This window comes from Ictalurus punctatus, chromosome 24 (genome assembly GCF_001660625.3).
Source record: "Ictalurus punctatus breed USDA103 chromosome 24, Coco_2.0, whole genome shotgun sequence".
NCBI classification, from domain to species: Eukaryota; Metazoa; Chordata; class Actinopteri; order Siluriformes; family Ictaluridae; genus Ictalurus; species Ictalurus punctatus.
This window is the reverse complement of record NC_030439.2, coordinates 20,650,166-20,674,342: the sequence shown is the minus strand read 5'-3', so window position 1 is coordinate 20,674,342 and position 24,177 is coordinate 20,650,166. Positions and strand designations below refer to the sequence as shown.

General features: G+C 41.4%; 2 protein-coding genes across 7 annotated transcripts in view; one reads left to right on the top strand and one right to left on the bottom strand.

Moving 5' to 3' along the window:
- rims2b (regulating synaptic membrane exocytosis 2b) overlaps nt 1-15,229 on the top strand; it is an 85,761-nt gene extending 70,532 nt beyond the window's left edge. The window contains exons 30-35 of the mRNA XM_053675356.1: nt 1,800-2,014; nt 5,865-6,006; nt 6,538-6,650; nt 7,259-7,360; nt 7,695-7,834; nt 12,499-15,229. Of these exons, the coding sequence (XP_053531331.1) occupies nt 1,800-2,014; nt 5,865-6,006; nt 6,538-6,650; nt 7,259-7,360; nt 7,695-7,834; nt 12,499-12,705 (919 nt within the window). The 3' untranslated portion in view covers nt 12,706-15,229. The remainder of the gene's footprint in view (nt 1-1,799; nt 2,015-5,864; nt 6,007-6,537; nt 6,651-7,258; nt 7,361-7,694; nt 7,835-12,498) is intronic.
- Nucleotides 15,230-16,000: 771 nt separating this feature from the next.
- LOC108257326 (NACHT, LRR and PYD domains-containing protein 12) overlaps nt 16,001-24,177 on the bottom strand; it is a 70,863-nt gene continuing 62,686 nt past the window's right edge. For all 6 annotated transcript variants that reach the window (XM_053675375.1, XM_053675378.1, XM_053675373.1 and 3 more), the window contains 5 exons: nt 23,119-23,292; nt 20,830-21,003; nt 18,479-18,652; nt 17,579-17,734; nt 16,001-17,274 (listed from right to left, as the gene is read on the bottom strand). In XM_053675375.1, the coding sequence (XP_053531350.1) occupies nt 17,268-17,274; nt 17,579-17,734; nt 18,479-18,652; nt 20,830-21,003; nt 23,119-23,292 (685 nt within the window). In that variant the 3' untranslated portion in view covers nt 16,001-17,267. The remainder of the gene's footprint in view (nt 17,275-17,578; nt 17,735-18,478; nt 18,653-20,829; nt 21,004-23,118; nt 23,293-24,177) is intronic.

The following is a 24,177-nucleotide window of genomic DNA, read 5'->3' as shown; positions in this document are numbered from 1 at the left end:
GGCTGTCCAGCAGAGTCAGTCTCAGGGGGAGGAGTGTGTGATGGAGGAAAAGGGGACTGTAGAGGGAGGAGAGAAGGAAGGGGAAGGAGAGCAGATAAATGGAGTGGAGGAGGAGGAGGAGCAGGAGGAGGAGCCTGACAGGTCAGAATCGTGTGAACGTAGTCATTCATCCCCAAATACAACCGAGTTGCTAATGTTTTTAGGGACTTGCACAATCTTGGAGTAAAGCTGACATTCGGATTCGGCATCAAAAACCATCATCAGTATTCACGCAGGGAGAGTTCCTGGTGTTCAGAGTCGAGTTACGCAGCTCCTGAAGTGGATTCACGGAGCTCCACGTTAAGATGATTAAAGTCACTGCCCTGTGTACGTAACGTAACGTAAAGCGTAGGCCCGTAGATATGAGCGCACAAACGGGGCAGTCCCATCAGGATTCCGCCATGTTGCACTCGCAGAAATGAACGCGAAATCGAGCAAACTCCGCAACATTCGCAGGAGCTTTCGCAGTTTTTAAAAATTACCGCAGATGACCCGCAGATTCGGGCCGAGACATTTTCAGCCGAAGCGCTCTCCGATTTACGTGCGTTGAACACGTGTACGGTGAAAAGGTCTCGTTTACCAACAAACGTCACTGCGGAAACTATTTCGTGCGGTTGCGATTTCACCGATTCAAGTAGTTTTACGCATAAAAAGCGCAAAAAGCTCCAGTCGCACTGCAAATTTAGAAAAAAGACGCAGCAAGATCGAGCATTTTTTGTCCGCAACACACCAAAAAAACACGCAGGTGCTCCCCGTGTATCACGCTGAGGTTGAGTTTTTAAAGCTCTTAGTATTTAAAATGCATCAAAGAATGAAATATACTTTGTTTGGTTTGTTTTAGACTTTGTTTTAAAGTGTGAGTCTGTTGTACCCTGTGACCTGTAGTTTCCTACACACTCATAACTACCACTTACATAACAAGCGAAAAGAGGCAGAACCACTTGAATACAGGGAACATGGGCCGTGTAATTATAAATGAATTGTACCGTAATGCAGTAGTGCAATCAGTGTCATAGGGCTGGAGAGTTCACTGTAACGTCTCTGATTATATACGTTCTAGTTAGAATTTCATATTTTCAGCACTAGTTCTCTCCAGAAGAACCCGATCTTTAGCTCTCAGTTAGCGCTCCTTCTCTTCCTCGTCTTCTTCTGCTCTTTATTTCCTTGTTTTACTGCAGAATTATTGAGTAAAGGAAACTTCTTAGGAACAATTACTTTTCCCGTCCCTCATGTTTGGCCTGTATATACTGTATATACGTATATATATTTTTAAATATTTAATAGCTGTACAGATATACTATTTATATTAAATTGGCCACACATTGGGTCTGTATTGTATAATACCCATTAGTGTGCTTGTGTAGTAGTAGTAGTAAATTTTTTCTAGAATATTGATACATTTTTGTAGCTTGGCTTGATTCTGCTGCTGAGAACGGTTTTTATTTCACCGTTTCAATCTATTATTTTCTCACTTTTTTTAATTTTTAAGATCATTAAAAAAGCATCCGCTGAGGTAAATGTTTGATATCTGATGGAATTAAAAACCATTATGAGCAGTTTTTTTCCTCTTTAGATCTTCCTCTGTAGTGCTGATCTTCATCCCTGGCCCTGTCCTGATCCTATAGCTGAACCCTGTCCTTTCCCCTCTCTCTCTCTCTCTCTCCCTCTCTCTCTCTCTCTCGCTCTCTCTCTCCTGTCCTCCTGCTGTTCTTCATCCTCTTATTCTTCCTCCATTATCCGTACTCCTGCATTGCTGACAGTGGGTTTACGTCCAAAATGAAACACAGGGCTCCGACAGCGACTCCCGGCGCCAACATCACCAAGAGCTCCAGCGTCGGAGGAGAAATGTGCTCGCTCGGCAGGAACGACGAAGATGAGGATGACAAGAAGAGGCGCTCTAGCTTCGGGGCCAAGATGGCCGCCATGGTGGGTCTGAAGAAGAAGAGCCAGAGCACATCACAGCTGGATCCAGAGGGTAAGGCCAGACTTTTTATTCTTCCTTCTTCCTCTGATTATTATCATGACACTGATTTTATTTATTACTAATAACACTACTTAATACTCCAGCACCATTATTATCTCTACTACTAATAAAACGATTACAACTACTCTCATGACTATAAACTACTGTTAATAATTATACTGTTACCAACTCATTTTAATAATAAAACTACACAGTAATTACTAAACCTTTTTTTTTGCTACAAATTAAACTACTTCACTTCTACTGCTATTAAAACTGTTAACAGAATTACTGCTAAAGCTTTCATTACGTCGATTACTATTCCTGCTATTAAACAGTGTTTCATCATCATTACATGCCTTACAGTTAGCGCTACGACTGACGCTGTTAATATGACTAATATTAATATTAATACTAAAACTAGTACTTCAACCAATCCTTAATTATAATGTTGCTAATATTCTGAATTTTACTAAAACTACGTAAACGTAAATCTGCTAATGCACAACACTAATGCCATGCTAATGCCATGGCCTTAATTCCCTTCCCTCATGTGATTTGCTCTCTGGTGGTTTCAGGAAAAAAAAAAAGATCTGGCTCTGCTTCTGTACCACAGTGCTCTCAGATAAACCACGGATAAACGGAGGAGTAGAAAGACTTTACTGAGAAATCGTTACGAAACGTCAAGCTCGAAGCTGTCCGTTCAGTTAAACCGAGACGCCCCACTGATGCCTGCTGAGGGGAAATAGGGTTATTTAAAAAGCTCTAACGGGACGGTGTGAAGCTAATCCTTGAAACTCACGTATTGATGCCATTGAGCGTGTTTCACTAATAATTACAGCAATTTATTACGCCTGTGCTGGGTTAGTGCTGGGGGTTTTTGGACTGGTGAGGAAGCTCATTTTGGGTCACCGGACGTGTGTGTGCGTGTGTTCTGTTGGTTTATGATTAAATAAAGTCACAGCTTTTACAGTGTGTCAAGTGGTGTGAAGACAGAATAATAAATATGGGTGTGCGGCTGGCAATAGGATGATGTGTTTTGAAAAACAGCTAGGTATAGCTAGTTAGCTGCTCAGTGGTGGCTTGATGGTTAAGTTGAAGGTGACGGTCAGGGGTTCAAGCCCCAGCGCTGCCAAGCTGCCACTGTTGGGCCCTTAACCCTCTCTGCTCCAGGGGGCGCTGTATCATGGCTGACCCTGAACTCTGACCCCAACTTCCTAACATGCGTTTCCAAAGTAATAAAACCTGCCTCAAATCTGAAGACGTATCCTTCTCCAAACCTTCTCACTGACACCATGACTGTCATTTCACGTTACCCCAACAACAAGCCATTTCACTAAACGCCAGATCCTCACGTTATTACACATTTAGCGTGAGCGTCGTCATAAATAGAGAACGGCTATGAGATGAACAAACTGGTTTACTGTTGAGATTGGCAACAAGCCTGCACACGCGCATGTGTGTGTGTGTATAAGATATTTAATATGTAGAATTATTTAAATGTATGCAAAAGACACAACCTACTCATCCCATCCCACCAAAAACATTCGACATGCGGCATCAGTTTCCCGATTCTGCCAGAACCCCGAGCTGATCCTCAGACCTGATAACCCCGCTGTCTCTCTCCTTTCACTCCGCCTCATCACTACCTTCGAAGAGCAAGAGATGAAAAAAAAAAAAAAAAAATGCCATTCACGTTATCTTTTTGTCTGAAGCTAAGACAGTAATTAACACGCGTTCTTATTAACATCAGTCTTACTGGGTTATTATAAACGTTACATTATTATGATTTTTTCAGATAGCACACTATCATACAGAGACCACGCTGAAAAAGAACACCGTTCATACAGAGGATACGGACGAGGTTTTGTCCAGCTCTTCCTGGCAACCCAACCTCCAAAGTACCTCAGGTCTAAACAAAGGCTTTCTCTTTGGGTTTATTGGTGTCTCTGTGGTAGCGTCTCCTTGTGTTCATCCTTATAAACACCCTGTATTCACACAGCACCACACACAGACACGCTTTAAATAGCTCCACGCCGAGTTTAACAGATAAACCCAGTTCTGCCCGAGTGGAGATCTCAGCCGTAAAGCCAGTAAAACTGTGAGACGGTTTAGGAGCGAGTGTGTAGCGCTCACCACAGCACGTGCACGTCATCGCGGAGGTTCTTCTCGAGCTGTATTAACGTTGAGAGATGATGGAGTGTATTGTTTTTATCCAGCGCGTTGTGTTTATTTATTGCTCTTTAGTAACGGCCCGGTCAGGTTGTGGTGCTTTCAGTTCGGCTCCTCGTGTGTTTATGTTTCGGGAAATAGAACCAACTATATTTGTTAGAAAATATCGCTGCGTGAGGTGAGGTAGCTGAGGTTGAGGAACTGTCAGTACTGCAGTAGCAGCAGTGATTTCAGCGTTTCTGGACACGTAGTGGTGGTTCATCTCTTTCACCATTAAAGGTCTGAATAAACAGAGAAGAGAAACACGGGTACGATGTAAACGCCTCGGGGGAGCCTCACTGACCGACTTTGATTCACCACTCCCAGTTTATGTTCCTCTTCTTACACCGACATTTTGTGGATTTGGTTTATGAGATGTTGAATAAACACGTTTGTATGTGTGTGTGTGTGTGTGTGTGTGTGTGTGTGTGTGTGTGTGTGTGTACACGTTAGCTCTTCTGAAGAAAAGTCAGAGCACTTAGGGCAGAGCCAGCATCGTGGTCCATTTTTTTCTTTCTCAGCTTTTGATTGGGTGAAACATTCTGTCTCCTCCCACCTTTCCCTTTCGGTAGAATACAAAAGAACCGATCCACAACACACACACACACACACACACACACACACACACACACACAAACTATTGGTACTCTCAGCCGTCCTCAGTCGAGAGACAGGACTACAGAAGGACGTGTGTGTTTGTGGTTTGTCTGAGAGTGTAAGGGTGTAAGCGGGGTGGCGGGGATGGGCAGGCTGGGGCAGGATGCCGTGCAGCATTCACAGAGAAAGCTTAGTCTCTCGGCTTCGTTCGAGGCTCTCGCTGTTTATTTCACCTGCATCAACTCGTTTCATGGGAACGGCACAGGTAGGAAAGAGTCTAAAACCTCACCCTATATGGGAAATACTACTACTACTACTACTACTACTACTGCTGCTGCTAATAATAATAATAATGATAATAATAATAATAAACTTTACAGAGCACTTTTGGTAGCTCAAAGTGCTGTCCAATTATAAAACTGAAAGTTAAAAAGATTAAGATAATAGGGAAAGTAGGAAACTAAGCATACGGAGCGAACAATTGCATAAATATTGAATCAAATTAAACCTTCACTGAAAAACAAAACCTAATACAAGTCATTATAAAGTAAAACAAAAGTTATTTGCATTACATTAGTCTTAACATTCTGAAATTTATTTTAAAATGCTGTATTTGCTTCAGCATCTCAGTGATGAGTGTGTGTCAGAGATGAAAGTTACATATACTCGGGGGGAAAAAACGAAGAATAAATGAACTTAGCAGTGAATTATGTGTTTATTTACTGTTCTTCTCCTCGGGTGCGTCTCTAATCAGCACTATCACGTCTCAGTAATACAGATCAGTGTAACTGCTAAACTCCACGTATCAGCACAGCACGAGGTTTTATGTTTCTAAAATAGTGGACTTGTTAAGGGGAAGAACTCAGAACCAACAATGTAGAAACATTACTTCCATGATATAACAGATTTCAGAGTGCAGTATACCTGGGTAATATATCATTATATCGTTCATCAGACTTTCACACTGTACCATAACACTGCCACACCCTCTGTATGGATAATGGACAGTGTGTTTCTGCTCTCCTTCCTCTCTCTTCATGTCTCTCACTCACAGAGGAGGGGAAGAAGAAGAAACCAGTGCGTTTGGCCATTCAGAGGAGTGTAGAGACGGGCTTGGCCATTGAGATGAAGAGCAGAATGACACGACAGCTGAGCAGAGAGACGGCTGAGGAAGGAGAGAAACCCAAACCGGGAAAGTACGAAGAAAAAAAATCATACATTTTCCTTCACTGCTATTTGGGGGGAAAGTGTACGTTCTGGATAAAAGGAAGAAAACATGTAGCGGTATCACATCATATCAGATGATAGCTCCAATCTAATTTCAACATTTAGCACATAATCGATTATTATTAGTAATCATTAACCAGGTCGTTCATTTATCTTTAACATATATCATATCAACACCAGACTGTTGATCGACTCAGAATGTGAATTAATTATAAACATTATTCATTAAAGCGTTTACACACACTTCTGCTCCTTGCAGTATTAAACTAAAAGTATTAATCTCTAACAGTATTAATCTATAACAGTATTAAACTATAACAGTATTAAACTAACAGTATTAATCTATAACAGTATTAAACTATAACAGTATTAAACTATAACAGTATTAATCTATAAAAGTATTAATCTATAACAGTATTAAACTAACAGTATTAAACTATAACAGTATTAAACTATCAGTATTAAACTAACAGTATTTTCTCCCTCTGATTTGTCCATAGTCTTATTTTCCCCGGTGTAAAAATCTCAACTGACAGTCAGTTCACCGAGTTCTTGGACGGTCTAGGCCCCGCCCAACTTGCTGGGAGACAGACACTTGCCACGCCCCCAATGGGTGAGTGATGATGCTATTGCTTGTGTGTTTATTGGAAGTTTATACAGTCATTTAACCTGCAATATCATTTTTAAAAGGATTAAATGTGATTAGATTAAGGAAAGAGGTGGATAATCTGGTCAATAATCTACTAAACGAAAAAAAAATCTTTATGGAAAATCGACCACTTTCACAATCTGTTTTTTTTTGCATACATTTTGTTTTAGTTCTCTTATAGAAAGTATATATAATAATAAGTATAATTAGTATAACATAAGTATACGACAAGTTATATATGCAAATTAAATATGGTTGCAAAATTCTGAATTTACAAAATATTTTTGTTCTGCTTATACTGCGTTCACATGAAATTATTTGTCAGGTTTATCCAAATATGAGAACTCTTGGTAATTTTGGGTAAAAACAAAAAAGTTATATATGGTTATAATTCCCATAGTTCCATTTGTGTTATAAAAATAAAGAGTGAGTGTGTAAACTTTTGAGCGGGAGTTTATACACTAATATAGAATTATAATTATATATAATGGAGCTTGTTTCTAAAAGGTAACTTGTGAAAAAGTTTGTGTATTTTGATAATCATCTCGGACATTTTTATATCACCCGTTCAGGCGATATCCAGATCGGCATGGTGCACAGGAAAGAGCGTCTTGACGTGGAGGTGATTCGTGCTAGAGGTCTGGTGGGAAAACCGGGCAACAAACAGACGCCAGGTGACAATGCGGTGTTCCTCCTTCCACTTCACAAGACATATTGGATGATTTGCTGTCCTCCATTTACTTCTTTAGTTTTTCACCAGGACTATGAGCTTACAAATAACGAAAATCTATTTAAATCACAATGTATTCTCTAAAGGTCAGACCACGCCCAGTTCCGCAGTGATGTCACACAGCTGTGTTGACGAGGTTGATCTATAAACATGAACTTTACTGTGTGGTTGAAATTTTAAAAGGACATCACACAGTAGATTAACGTCAGGCTACAGCTAAGAAGCCAGAAGAGATGTTACTGCTCTTCTAATAGATTTCTACTTATTACTTTTTGTAGCACCCTACGTTAAAGTCTATTTACTGGACAACGGGAAGTGTATAAACAAGAAGAAGACGAGGCTGGCAAGGAAAACATTGGACCCTCTATATCAGCAGCAGCTGCAGTTCGAGGAGAGTCCTGAGGGAAAAGTGTTACAGGTAAACCTCACACACGACACGCGTCATGAAAAGCTGAATGGTTGTGTTGTACCATCTCCTGTTTTAGTTTGAAAGAGCGATGAGATGACATTATTGAAAAAAAGCAACAATTAAATACTGCCAAAGTCACAGAGACACCCAAACACACCCTCACGTCTATTCACATGGCAACTCCTTTACCTTAGACAAGAAGAAACACATCTCAGTGATAAGTCGGATCCTCTAAACGTCTGGGTTACGCATGTAACCCTGTTCCCTGAGAAGGAAACGAGACGCTGCGTTTAGCATAACACTATGGGAAGCGCCTCTCACGCGTGACCGGTATCTGAAGCTTGTGTAAAATTATGCCTCTTTATAGGCCTGCCATGATCAGATGACGTGGCAATTAAGCACGTCGCGTGATATAAATATGGCACCTGTGAACCGTGCCATCAGCCTCTATTATCTGAAGCGAAGACGCAATTCACAGGCCTGCCCTGGTATGACAAAGCTACGCAACGTCTTGTTCCCTTCTCAGGGAACAGGGTTACAACCCAGATGTTCCCTTTCAAAGGGAACTTCGACATTGCATTTAACATAACACTATGGGAACGAGAATACCCACTCCGTCATACCGAGGGTACGGCCTGTTCAAAAAGACCCAAGCCCGAGGGTCACTGCAAGACACTTGAGCCTGGGGTGGAATGAAAATCCAGGCTGTAATAATGAATGAATGTGTGTGGCATAGACCACCCTGCAGCAGCACAGACATCCTGTAAGTATATCCCTTTGGACAAAGCCTTCGCGGAGGCGACCGCCCTAATGGAATGAGCCCTTATGCCCACAGGCGTACCGAGACCGCGTGCCTCATAAGCAGTCGAGATTGCTTCCACTATCCAATTAGAGATGTGCTGCTTTGACACAGCATCACCTCTACTATCGCCGCCAGAGCAGACCAGCGGCTGCTCCAACTTACGCCACTGGCCGGAGTGGTGGACGTAAGTACAGAGAGTCCTTACTGGACACAGCAGGTGCATTCTCTCTTGTTCCGGTGTGGGGAATGGAGGAGGGCAGAAAGCCTGCAACACCACAGGGTGGGCAGCTGATGTAGGCACTTTAGGAATATAATCCGGCATAGGATTCAGGAAGGCCTTGTCTTATCCAGGGGCAAAGTCAAGGCAGGAAGGGGCAACAGAGAGAGCTTGTAGATCGACTACTCGCTTGAGAGATGTCAGGGCCAGCAGAAGAGCTACCTTTAGAGTCAGAAGCTTCTCAGAGGCTGACCCTAAGGGCCCAAATGTTGTCCCTGACAGACCTTCCAGGACCACAGAAAGATCCCAGGAAGGTATGCATGGCCTGCAGATGGGCCTCAGCCGCCTGACACCATACATGAACCTCGAAGTTAGAGGATGTTGCCCCACAGAGGCTTCATCAACAGAAATGGCGGCCACGCAAACCCTGATTGTAGAAGGAGCCCACCCCACTGAGAAACGTTCTTGTAAGAACTCCAGGACTGTAGCTATTGTGCAGTTCACTGGGTCTACCTGATGTTCCTCATGCCACAAGACAAAAATCTGCCACTTGAGTGCATACAATTTCCTTGTGGATGGTACTCTAGCATTTAACATGGCCTCTACAATCTCAGTTGTGAGACCAGAATCTATGAGCTGGTGCCCCTCAGGGGCCAGACCCATAGTTTCCATAGTTCTGGCTGAGGATGATAAATCAGCCCTCCGGCTTGAGACAGTAGATCCACTCTAAGGGCTCAAATGGGGCACCTGACAGACCTTCCAGGACCACAGAAGGTCCCAGGAAGGTATGTGCGGCCTGCAGATGGGCCTCAGCCGCTTGACACAATGCATGAACCTCGAAGTTAGAGGATGTTGCCCACAGAGGCTCCATCAACGGGGGCATGGCTGGCCGAAATGGCAGCCACATAAACCCTGATTGTAGAAGGAGCCCACCCCGCTGAGAAATGTTTTTGTAAGAACTCCAGGACTGTAGCTATTGCACAGTTCACTGGGTCTACAGTGGATCCCTGTGGATGGGAATCTCCCAAGGAGTGTGATCTCGCAGGGATATTATCTCTCAGAACCATATTTGAGCTGACCAATAAGGTGCTACTAGCAGCAGACATAGACTGTCTTGGCAAACTCTTGCTAGTACTAGTGGGAGCAGAGCAATGGGGGGAACAGCGTACAGATGTGACCTCGGCCACATGTGCACCATGGCGTCCAGCCCTAATTGTGCGGGAGGAGTGAGGGCGAACCTCAGCGGGCTGTGTGTTGTCTCCATGGAGGCCAACATATGCAATCCCGCTTGGCCAAACTTTGCCATATGGACTCCACCACTTGTGGATGGAGTCACCCTGCTCCAGATGAGGGCCGCACCAGAGACCGTGAGCTGGACAGCTGTCTGAGACCGTGCTCCAGCCTGTGATGGAGGTGTCTGTCATTACCTTCTTGTGCTAAGGAGACACCCCTAGAGTGTGACACAAGGCTAGAAACTGGGGACACTCAAATTCTCAGAGCACGTAGGCATCGCTGCGTGACACTGATATTCTCCGAGGTTTCGTCCTCATCATAGTAGAATCCTTATAATCCCTAGAAAAGTTGTCCACTGCACTGGGGAAAGCATACTTTTTTGAGATTCAACCTGAGCCCCAAGCTCTTCATGTGGGCAAGAACAACATCTCGATGTTGAACCGCCAGTTCCCTGGGTTGTGCTAGAATTAACCCGTCATCCAGGTAGTTTAGTACACAGATGCCCTGGAGTCACAATGGAGCCAGAGTGACATCCATGCACTTTGTGAAGTTGTGAGGGTATAAAGCTAGCGATATTTCTATGTGGAAATATGCACCTTTTTGATCTATCGTCACAAACCAGTCCTCAATCTGAATCTGTGGAATGATAAGTTTGGGCGTCAGCATATTGAACCTGTATGTCCGATCTAAAATTGATCTAAAATTGGCCACATACTCCTATTTTTTTTGTGGACCAGGAAATAATGGCTGTAAAAACCTCCCTCCCTCAGGGAACGAGGTACATGTTCTATGGCCCCTTTGTCCAAGAGGGATCTTATTTCCTGTGCTAATGTCGGGCTCTGGTCTGTGCTGACTACTGTGGTGAGCACACCTCTGAACCAGGGGGGTCGAGCTATAAACTGGACCCGGTAACCCTTTTCTACGGTAGACAGAAGCCATGGATTCATTTGGCAGTAGTTTCCACGCTGCCAGATGGTCTTTTAGAGACATTAACTATTGGAGGGAAAGCATCAGATTTTTGTTGCCCTGTGACAGCTTGCTGACCACAAAACACTGAAAACTTGGGGACCGCCTTGGCTAGGGGAGGCCCTACAGTAGCACTGGGGGCTACCTGCCCTAACAACCTCAAGTCCCCTGATACGCTCCTCCACAGCCCCTCAGGACCCCTCTTCTTTGCCTGCTTGGCCTTTATGACTATTCTCAGATCAGGCCTAGTAGCAGGCCGCGACTGTGGCTGCCCGGTTCCCCTGGCTGTTGGCGGGGGTTGGTAGGCTGCCATACTCACCTTCTGGGTCTCCCTCGCACTAGTGCTGGCTCGGGCTCCACTCGTGGATGCCCGGGTGAGTTTGAGACAACAGGGAAGGAACTGGCTGAATGCCGCCATATGTCGAGCTCACTCAGCAGGTCTGCTTGGTAGGCTTGCAACACTGTCATTGTCTGCAGTGACCCACAAGAAAGACTACTACTGCATAGGCCTTGCCCACCAATGCCACGGTGGCCTTACACGGTAGTTTGGATGGCAAAGCCAACCCCCCTAATTACCTGGCGTCGATGGCGAGAGGTAGCTCGCAAGTGCCTCCTCCACCTTCAGCATAGCTAAATAGCCATGCCGTTCATTCCCCACAATGGCCGAATAATCCAACATCATGGGGTTATACATACGGCTTATGCATGGTTTTCCCCTAGAAGCCTGATATTTTGTCATGCACTTCTGGAAGAAAGGGGAGTTTCTGTAGTGTGAGGGATTTACTTTCACTGGGGAGAAAAAGGCTCATCCAGCCTTAGTAATCACTTCAAGCAGTTCTTTATATGCTGCTCTCAGTTTTTAGCACATCCTTCTGGCTCCTCGGTGTCAGAGAGGAATTATTACTATTATTTTTGTGTGTCTGGGTTTTATTTTCCCCCTTTGGCTGTCCATTGCGGAAGGAGAAGTTGCCATGCGAGCTCCAAAATTCAGCGGAGAGCCGAACCTGGAAGACAGAGCAAGAGACAGAGCAGCGCTCGTCTCCGGCTCCTCTTCCGGATCCATAAGAGATTCCCCGAACCTGAGATGGCTAGCTGCCTTGGCAGCGGCCGGCCCAAATCCGCAAGGTCCTGAAACCCAACTCGCTTCGGCTTCCGAGAAGAGCACGAATCGCGAGCCGAGCTGCTTAATGTAGGCATTACCATACGCAGCTTCTCGAGGCTGCCATCGCATGCTAACTAACAATATTGATAAAAAAAACTTGATCTAGGATGCTCCTGTAATCCTATAGCTATTGTCTTAAATAAGATCTTCAGTGTCTGCAGTATTTTTTGATGTATTAACCAAAACATTTTAATCAGTTGTGTGATTATTTCTTAGCCGCCTGTGTCAAATTTTGCCTGCAGGTCGTATTGAGTGTCTTTTGCTCACATTAAACCCATACTGTGTTTTTTCAGATCATTGTGTGGGGAGATTATGGCCGCATGGACCACAAGTCATTCATGGGCGCTGCTCAGATCCTATTGGACGATTTAGAGCTCACCAACATGGTCATTGGCTGGTACAAACTGTTTCCCCCCACCTCGTTGGTGGATCCGACGTTAGCTCCTTTGAGCAGAAAAGCTCCTGAAGGAGCGACCGACAAATCAAATGTTCGCTCATAACGGCGCCAAGATGTCCTCTGCATGCTTCACGCTGCGTCCCGTGGGAAGGCTGAGCGCAAGAACACGCCGCCGTCTTCCTGCTGCCAAAAGAGAAACGAGGAAACGGGGAGACGCGGGAGCCGAGCATTTGGGTTCGAGCATCGTTAATGTCAGACAGACAGACAGACAGACGGCTCAGAGGTCCGAAGCTCGACTCAATGTGGGATAGAAGAAGACAAATAACACTTAAACAGGAGTCGAACGTAAACAGAAGAGATCTTTTTGGGATGGAAAGACACCAACCTTTGGCTGATTTGTTTCCTTTTCAAATGGAGAACAGTGTGATTTTCCAGAGCTTTGGCTGTCTGTAGAGAAATGAGAAGAAGACACCAACAAAAAGCCATGCGGACCAACAAAGGGTAGGCTGAGAAAATGAGAAGAACAGATGGTTACAGTGGAGCTCAGAAATCCCAAACTCGACTCCGTCAACAAGGGTGTGGCTGGAAGACGTGAAGAAGAACAAAATTAAGCTCTCTTAGGATAACGTATACAGAAAGAGGAACAAAGGTTCACCTTTTGAGAGAAAGATGACAAACCTCGGCTGTTCTGTTTCATGTCAGTGTTGTTTTTTCCAGGACTTGGGTGGAAAAAATAAATAAATAAATAAATAAACAAAAATGCACAAAAAGTCATGTGGACCAACAGTACTGGGGTGAAGAGAAGATTAAAATGGACGAATCCAGGACAAGAACAATAAAGCCAATTTCAGCTGATTTAAAGAGAACGATGGTCACAATAACATTTATTTGGACGTTTTGTTTCATATGCAAAAGGACCTCAGTGTTCTCCATAAAAAGTTTGGGATATCTGCAAAAAACAACAACAACAACACTACACAAAAAAGCCATGAGTGGGCTAACACGAGCAAGAGAAAGAGAGAAGAAGCTGAGAATGACGTCTCCATAGCCCCACTGCACTTCCTCCATCAAGCCAGATAAATATCATTAATTATCAAAAGTTCCTGTTTTAATAAACTTTCAAAAACAAATCTAGAGGAAAAAAGAGAACTCTTTTACGCTCTGGTATGATGCTATTTTCAGTGATGTACTGTATTAAAGTCATGAGAAAAATTTATCTTTTCTTTTTTTTTTCTTTTCTTTTTTTTGTGCATGGATGCAAATTATACAAATAAAACTATTATTTTCTTCAAGGCTGCTGCTAATAAAAGAAAAAAGAAAAGAGATGGAAACGAGAGCCCGGTCGGCCATTTTGAACGATTTCTATTCAGTTGAATGAAGAGAAATCTCCAGTGCATGCTTTACAGTAAGAGTGACTGCGTTGAAGATTAAGATGTGGTTGTAGTTGTACGTCTGTATTTGTTGCAGATCAGCAGCGGTGTGATCTGGGAAAAATAAAACCCATTTCCTAATAGAAAAAGACTTTTTTTAAATACCATATTTTCCAGACTACATTGTGCGGTGTTTTTCACCTTGTAGTTGCTACAGTACGCATATCATAATTCTTGCTTACGCTGATTCTTAGTGTGATTATTTTTCTAAACAAATAGAGAAACTGAAATCACACATTTTAATAATCATGCGTAAACAATAACAATAACAATAACAATAACAGCTGTCCTGGTGGATAGAAATCACTGTTTAGCCAGAAGGAAACCTCCGTGCTCAACATGTTAGTGTTTATCTCCATGCAGAGTTTAGCAGGATATGACTCATAGTCTGGAAAACACGGTAAACAGATTAGACCCTTAAAATACTTTTATTTCAAATCTATGACTTGTGGTTATTATAATTGTGTGCAAACTGCACTTTTCTCTTTCTTCCATCTGCTTTCAGGCTGCCATGTTGATTTGTTTCCACTGGGAGGCACTGTGTTTTATTCTTATTGTATTTTCACCTTTCGTTTCTCCATTTATTTGTCCAAAATCAAACATGTCATCAACAACAACAAAGAAAAAAAGGTTAAGACTAATTCCCACTTTTGAGCATGTTTTACTAAAAGATTAATCAGTGTGAGAGTTCGTGGTTAGTGCATGTGGACGTGAAGCTCATCTCTCTGATCTTCAACTTTATCAAACGCCGTTTCAGCTCATTTTGTTTCCCCATTTTATTATTATTATTATTATTATTATTATTATTATTATTTTTGCATTTCATTTCTCCTTTAAAAACCAGGTGATTCCCAGTGAAATAAAGAAAAACCACACGTTTGCAAGGGAGACCTGGCCAAGTTGTTCAAATGGATATTAAAGTAATTTTATATTTAACAGAAGTTGAGTAGTAAGCTTGCAGGTATATTTTATTTTAATATTGTAATAAAGAAAAAGATTTTTTTTTTTAAATGACCCCATTAGACGGTGCAGTGTGTCACAGACTGGTTTATGAAAATGGGAAAATTGCCACACAATTTTGAATTGTTTTCTTGTTTTGAGAAAAAAAATTAATAATAATAAAAAAAACACTCTGTGTTATTTATTCTTTGCATGTTGTTATTATTTAGATTTTTTTCTCCTACACTGATTGACACCTTGTTGTTAGAACCAGGAGATATGACCACATCACTCCGATCTTATCCACACTGCATTGGCTCCCAGTAAAATTCCACATTGATTATAAAATACTACTACTGACCTATAAAGCACTAAACGGTCTCGTGCCCCAGTACCTAAGTGAACTTTTTGTCTTTTATGATCCGCCACACCTACTTAGATCAATTGTTGGTACCTGGAATAGTGAAGGCTACAGCAGGGGGAAGAGCTTTCTCTTATAAAGCTCCACAGTTATGGAACAGTCTTCCAATTAGTGTTCGGGACTCAGACACAGTCTCAGTGTTTAAGTCCAGGTTGAAAACATATTTGTTTACTCAAGCTTACCATGAGTAGACTTTCTTTTACGCAAAGTACACAGTCTTATCCATCACAGGATAGTAAGCATACCTAATAATCTCTCCCTCTCTTTACCTCCCTCTCCCTCTCTCCGTCTGACGAGCCACACATGATATTATGGAGATCCCAGTGATCCTGAACTTTCTGCTCTCCGGACCTGTCTGATCCATTCAGATGCCAAAGGAGATACTGTAGGTCTCCTTTGTGAGTGTGAAGAAGAGGACAAGAGAGTCGCCTCCATGAGTTTTCGAGTCTCAGGAAGGAAACCTCTGACAGTTGTTTGTCTTTATGAACCCAATAGCAGTTAGCAGTACAGACTTTACTGACTCCATAATCTTTCTGGGGGACTTCAATGCTCATAATAGGAATGATGGTGATTCTTGGGCAGAATGAACTCACATATCTGAAGCCAAGTGGTAAAAAGTTATTAGACTTCTGTGCAAGCCACAGACTGTCAATAACACTTTATTCAAACACAAGGTTGCTTATAAGTGTAGTTGGATCTGGAGAACCTTGTCCCAACAGTCAATGATAAACTTTTTGATTGCATCATCAGAGTTATGTTTTTGACACATGGGTAAAGTGAGGTGCAGAAGTGATGGTGAGTTACTGCGCAGAACAGATTAATGTGCTAAAACCAGGAGAGCTTCTTGCGTTGCTTGGGGGAATCTTCATTGAGATTAACGAGCGTTAGCTGCCTTGGTTTATGCAGACACTACATTCACTCATGCAGGACTGCTAGTTACATTTTCAGTACAATGAGCAAGTTTAGAGGTCAAAATGACAATAGGTAGTTAAATATTAAAAATCCCTGGAGATCAGCAGCTTCTGAAATACTCCAACCAGCCCATCTGGTACAAACAACCATGCCATAGTTAAAGTCACAGAGATCACACTTTCTCCCCATTCTGATGTTTGAAGTGAACATTAACTGAAGCTCTTGACCTGTATCTGCATGATTTTATACATTGTTGTCACATGATTTTACCTGACAGTGGTAAATACAGTGTTGTGTAAATGTTAAATGTAGCATTTTTGCAGGTATTTTGATTTCACTGATGTCAGGAAGATATTTTAGAGCTTTGAGTAATGACTGACACCTAATACATGAAGATTCGAAAACTTTTTGAAGATTTGACAAAAAATAAAGTGTCAGAATGTTACAAAACCAAAACAAAGCAGTGTTTACAGGAAAGAACACAGAGCAGCAATAGCATGTTGAGGAAATAGTCACGGCTTCAGCCATGGTGATTTTAGAGTCTTCCAACCAGAGGATGTGATTGAGTGGTGGGGTGGTGGAAGACATGGGCTGGAGTGTAGACCAGAGCAACTAGAACCTTAACCAGAACCTGAGTTCTGCCATCATGTCTGGATTCTGTAGGGTATAACAGTGGAATTGTGTAATAATAAAAATAAAGAATTGATCTTCAGTAAGTGTTTATTCCTGATAGTAGTGCTGCAGCACCACTCTGTAAAGTCCTATGATGATGAAGAATCACACCAATCAAGCAGAGGTTCTTTAGATCTTAGACACACTGTCTGCGCTTACACTTTGTGGAAATGTGTTACATTTAATTCAGATTATTTCTCAGTGTGAGAAAAAGTTCAGGAAATGCCGCTGTGAGTCGAGCACATTTCATTAAAAATATGTTCTCTGGAATCTGCATCAGATGAAAATTCTTCATAACCTGAAATTAAACCAAAACAAGTTTAATAAGTTTGCTCGCTCTAATATTAAACGATGTTTGTGCTGTTTAACAAGGTTGAACATTAAATATCAAAATAAGGTTTAAGTGCAAAGTTTAAAACAAAACCCAGTAACTCGCTGAATATGAACCTGTTTATAATCAAGAGCTCTTTATAAAAACAGGACCAGGTTACTTAAACTTTTTCTTCACTAAACAAAACGTATCACACAATGTTAATGAGTCGAAATATTTGCATATTTTATTTCTGTACATGTTTATTTGACTACTTGTACTTGTAAATCACCTCAAGTCCTGTAGTTTAAGTCTGAAGAGCTGCTTCTTTTCTGATTCTCTGAGATTATTCTTAGACAGATCCAGTTCTCTCAGGTGTGAGGGGTTTGATCTCAGAGCTGAAGTCAGAGCAGCACAGCCTTCATCTGAGATATCACAATCACACAACCTGCAGAGAGACAATGACACACTCTTCACTCTCTCAGTTTATATCATTACGTGGATTACTGCACTTTATATCTGGAATATACTGTGGAGTTTAAATTGATTATTTTTATTATGTTTACAGCATTTAGCAGACTCCCTTATCCAGAGTGACTTATAGAAGTGTGTGTGGGCGTCACTACATGCAAATGAGCTGTGTCGGGAACGCGCTTCACACATTACAGGTGATCAACATAAGCACACGAGTACGAAGAAAATCAGCCTTTCTGTCAGAAATCTTTAGTTCAGTTTGACTTACACGCACATTTACATACAATTTTACTAAGTGTGTGTGTGTGTGTGTGTGTGTGTGTGTGTGTGTGTGTGTGTGTGTGTGTGTGTGTGTGATATGATTTAATCAAATTTACAAGAACAATCAGGCTGAGTTTCCTAAAAGTATTGCAAAGTTAAGATGATTGTAACTGGGAGAGAGAGTGTTCAGAGTGATGCTCGCTCTACCATTAAACGATGATGTTTGTGCTGTGATGCTTTTGGGAAACTCGGCCCTGATCTGCTTATACTACTACAAACACTGAATACATAAATACTGTGACCAGATCAGGAAAAAACATCAATGTGGACTGAAATGAAATGATTTTCCTCCTCAGGATATTTGATGCTGAACCTAAAACCTCTGCTTCAGTCTCACTATTAGAGAATGTGTTTTACTGAGGAGCAGGTCATGTGACTCTCAGAGAGATGATCTTACCTCAGTATCTCCAGTTTACAGTGAGGATTCTCCAGTACAGCAGAGAGATGCTTCACTCCTGAATCTCTGAGTTTATTCCCAGACAGATCCAGTTCTCTCAGGTGTGAGGGGTTTGATCTCAGAGCTGAAGTCAGAGCAGCACAGCCTTCATCTGAGAAATCACAGTAACGCAACCTGCAGAGAGACAATCAGTAAGTTTACATAATAATCCAACAATAATAATCCAATATTAACCCGATTAAGACGATACTCTGATTAAGAAACTACCATGTAAACAGCAAAAAAAAGATTAAAGTCATAATCGAAGTAAACACAGACTATGTTTACATGGACGGCAGTAATCTACTTATTGACCTTATTCTGAATAAGACAATATTGTGATTAAGGTGTTTACATGAGTCGCTTTTAGAATACTCCTTTCATGTTCCCGTTTACATGTTATAGAACATAGATCGATTAACGTCACATGTCATTACGTCACCGCACCAGGCCATCCGACGTCCATCCAGAATTTCACGTATCAACATACAGTTCTTCTTCGTTATGGGACCGTATACAGTTTTGGGTGTTTTTATTTAAAATGTTTATGAACACTTCAAGTGCAGTTAATTATTTGTCATGCTGTAAGTGTAAATAGACAACTGCTTGAAGCCGTGGGCTGTGTCTCAAACCTACTATGTAGTAGCCGAGATACATGTATTTCGCCTACTATATAGTAAGTAAGTACGCGGTTTGGGACGCAGCCGTGCTCTCTTGTTTGCTGTAAACCAGTTGCGCACTGACGTGTGTGAACGTGTCCTGTCGGAAAATACGGTGAAAACTGTCACACGATGTTAATAGTGTGATTAAGGCGTGTACATGTCTGTAATACATGTCCATAATGCGACTAAAACAGGAATACTCCACACGCCTTAATTCCATTTGTGTTTACTTCGAGTATGACTTTAATCGGATTAAGGTCATTAAAAAATTGCTGTTTACATGGTAGTTTCTTAATTAGAGTATTGTCTTAAAGGGTTAATATTGGATTATTGTTGTCCATGTAAACGTACTGACAAATGGAATTAAAACATGTGGAGTATTTCTGTTTTAGTCGCGTTATCGATGTGCGTTACAGAAACCACGTACTTACCTACTATATAGTAGGTGAAATACATGTATCTCAGCTGCTATATAGCAGGTAAGTATGCGGTTTGGGACGCAGCCCACGACTTCAAGCAGTCTATTTGCACGTACAGCATGACAAACAATTAACTGCACTTGAAGCTTTCGTGAAACTAAAAATAAAAACACCCAAAACTGTATACGGGACCATAACGAAAATGAACTGTATGTTGATGCGTGAAATTCTGGAGGGATGTCGGACGGCGTGGTGCGGTGACGTAATGACGTGTGACGTTAATCCATCTACTTTCTATAACATATAAAAGAGGAACATGAAAGGAATATTCTAAAAGCGACATGTAAACACCTTCATCACAAAATTATTTTATTCAGAATAAGGTGAATAATTAGATTATTGTTGTTCCTATAAACGTAGTCTATGACACACTCTTCACGCTCTCAGTTTATATCATTACGTGGATTACTGCACTTTTATATCTGGAATATACTGTGGAGTTTAAATTGTTTATTTTTATTAAGTTTACAGCATTTAGCAGACTCCCTTATCCAGAGTGACTTATAGAAGTGTGTGTGGGCGTCACTACATGCAAATGAGATGTGACAGGAACGCGCTTCACACATTACAGGTGATCAACATAAGCACACGAGTACAAAGAAAATCAGCCTTTCTGTCAGAAATCTTTAGTTCAGTTTGACTTACACACACATTTACACACAACTTTATTGAAATATTGATAAATGAGGCCCTGTATATGTGTGTGTGTGTGTGTGTGTGTGTGTGTGTGTGTGTGTGTGTGTCTGTGTGTGTGTGCGTGTGTGCGTGTGTGTGTGTGTGTGTGTGTGTGTGTGTGTGTGTGTGTGAGATATAATTTAATAAAATTTAGAAAAACAATCAGGGCTGAGTTTCCTAAAAGCATTGCAAAGTTAAGATCATTGTAACTGGGAGAGAGAGTGTTCAGAGTGATGCTCGCTCTACCATTAAACGATGATGTTTGTGCTGTGATGCTTTTGGGAAACTCGGCCCTGATCTGCTTATACTACTACAAACACTGAATACATAAATACTGTGACCAGATCAGGAAAAAACATCAATGTGGACTGAAATGAAATGATTTTCCTCCTCAGGATATTTGATGCTGAACCTAAAACCTCTGCTTCAGTCTCACTATTAGAGAATCTGTCTCACTGAGGAGCAGGTCATGTGACTCTCAGAGAGATGATCTTACCTCAGTGTCTCCAGTTTACAGTGAGGATTCTCCAGTACAGCAGAGAGACGCTTCACTCCTGACTCTCCGAGTTTATTCAGAGACACATCCAGTTCTCTCAGGTGTGAGGGGTTTGATCTCAGAGCTGAAGTCAGAGCAGCACAGCCTTCATCTGAGATATCACAATAACGCAACCTGCAGAGAGACAATCAGTAAGTTTACATGGACAACAATAATCCAATATTAACCCGATTAAGACGATACTCTGATTAAGAAACTACCATGTAAACAGCAAAAAAAAGATTAAAGTCATAATCGAAGTAAACACAGACTACGTTTACATGGACGGCAGTAATCTAATTATTGACCTTATTCTGAATAAGACAATATTGTAATTAAGGTGTTTACATGAGTCGCTTTTAGAATACTCCTTTCATGTTCCCGTTTACATGTTATAGAACATAGATCGATTAACGTCACATGTCATTACGTCACCGCACCACGCCGTCCGACGTCCCTCCAGAATTTCACGTATCAACATACAGTTCTTCTTCGTTATGGGACCGTATACAGTTTTGGGTGTTTTTATTTAAAATTTTTATGAACCCTTCAAGTGCAGTTAATTATTTGTCATGCTGTAAGTGCAAATAGACGACTGCTTGAAGCCGTGGGCTGTGTCTCAAACCTACTATGTAGTAGCCGAGATACATGTATTTCGCCTACTATATAGTAAGTAAGTACGCGGTTTGGGACGCAGCCGTGCTCTCTTGTTTGCTGTAAAACAGTTGCGCACTGCCGTGTGTGAACGTGTCCTGTCGGAAAATACGGTGAAAACTCTCACACGATGTTAATATTGTGATTAAGGCGTGTACATGTCTGTAATACACGTCCATAATGCGACTAAAACAGGAATACTCCACACGCCTTAATTCCATTTGTGTTTACTTCGAGTATGACTTTAATCGGATTAAGGTAATTAAAAAATTGCTGTTTACATGGTAGTTTCTTAATTAGAGTATTGTCTTAAAGGGTTAATATTGGATTATTGTTGTCCATGTAAACGTACTGACAAATGGAATTAAAACATGTGGAGTATTTCTGTTTTAGTCACGTTATCGATATGCGTTACAGAAACCACGTACTTACCTACTATATAGTAGGCGAAATACATGTATCTCAGCTGCTATATAGCAGGTAAGTATGCGATTTGGGACGCAGCCCACGGCTTCAAGCAGTCTATTTGCACGTACAGCATGACAAACAATTAACTGCACTTGAAGCTTTCGTGAAACTAAAAATAAAAACACCCAAAACTGTATACGGGACCATAACGAAAATGAACTGTATGTTGATGCGTGAAATTCTGGAGGGATGTCGGACGGCGTGGTGCGGTGACGTAATGACGTGTGACGTTAATCCATCTACTTTCTATAACATATAAAAGAGGAACATGAAAGGAATATTCTAAAAGCCACATGTAAACACCTTCATCACAAAATTATTTTATTCAGAATAAGGTGAATAATTAGATTATTGTTGTTCCTATAAACGTAGTCTATGACACACTCTTCACGCTCTCAGTTTATATCATTAGATGGATTACTGCACTTTTATATCTGGAATATACTGTGGAGTTTAAATTGTTTATTTTTATTACGTTTACAGCATTTAGCAGACTCCCTTATCCAGAGTGACTTATAGAAGTGTGTGTGTCACTACATGCAAATGAGATGTGACAGGAACGCGCTTCACACATTACAGGTGATCAACATAATCACACGAGTACGAAGAAAATCAGCCTTTCTGTCAGAAATCTTTAGTTCAGTTTGACTTACACACACATTTATACACAACATTACTGAAATATTGATAAATGAGGCCCTGTATATGTGTATGTGAGTGTGTGTGTGTGTGTGTGTGTGTGTGTGTGTGTGTGTGTGTGTGTGTGATATAATTTAATCAAATTTACAAGAACAATCAGGCTGAGTTTCCTAAAAGTATTGCAAAGTTAAGATGATTGTAACTGGGAGAGAGAGTGTTCAGAGTGATGCTCGCTCTACCATTAAACGATGATGTTTGTGCTGTGATGCTTTTGGGAAACTCGGCCCTGATCTGCTTAAACTACTACAAACACTGAATACATAAATACTGTGATCAGATCAGGAAAAAACATCAATGTGGACTGAAATGAAATGATTTTCCTCCTCAGGATATTTGATGCTGAACCTAAAACCTCTGCTTCAGTCTCACTATTAGAGAATGTGTCTTACTGAGGAGCAGGTCATGTGACTCTCAGAGAGATGATCTTACCTCAGTGTCTCCAGTTTACAGTGAGAATTCTCCAGTACAGCAGAGAGACGCTTCACTCCTGACTCTCTGAGTTTATTCCCAGACAGATCCAGCTTTCTCAGGTGTGAGGGGTTTGATCTCAGAGCTGAAGTCAGAGCAGCACAGCCTTCATCTGAGATATCACAATAACGCAACCTGCAGAGAGACAATCAGTAAGTTTACATGGACAACAATAATAATCCAATATTAACCCGATTAAGACGAGACTCTGATTAAGAAACTACCATGTAAACAGCAAAAAAAAAAAAAGATTAAAGTCATAATTGAAGTAAACACAGACTACGTTTACATGGACGGCAGTAATCTAATTATTGACCTTATTCTGAATAAGACAATATTGTAATTAAGGTGTTTACATGAGTCGCTTTTAGAATACTCCTTTCATGTTCCCGTTTACATGTTATAGAACATAGATCGATTAACGTCACATGTCATTACGTCACCGCACCACGCCGTCCGACGTCCCTCCAGAATTTCACGTGTCAACATACAGTTCTTCTTCGTTATGGTACCGTATACAGTTTTGGGTGTTTTTATTTAAAATGTTTATGAACACTTCAAGTGCAGTTAATTATTTGTCATGCTGTAAGTGTAAATAGACGACTGCTTGAAGCCGTGGGCTGTGTCTCAAACCTACTATGTAGTAGCCGAGATACATGTATTTCGCCTACTATATAGTAAGTAAGTACGCGGTTTGGGACGCAGCCGTGCTCTCTTGTTTGCTGTAAAACAGTTGCGCACTGCCGTGTGTGAACGTGTTCTGTTGGAAAATACGGTGAAAACTGTCACACGATGTTAATAGTGTGATTAAGGTGTGTACATGTCTGTAATACACGTCCATAATGCGACTAAAACAGGAATACTCCACACGCCTTAATTCCATTTGTGTTTACTTCGAGTATGACTTTAATCGGATTAAGGTCATTAAAAAATTGCTGTTTACATGGTAGTTTCTTAATTAGAGTATTGTCTTAAAGGGTTAATATTGGATTATTGTTGTCCATGTAAACGTACTGACAA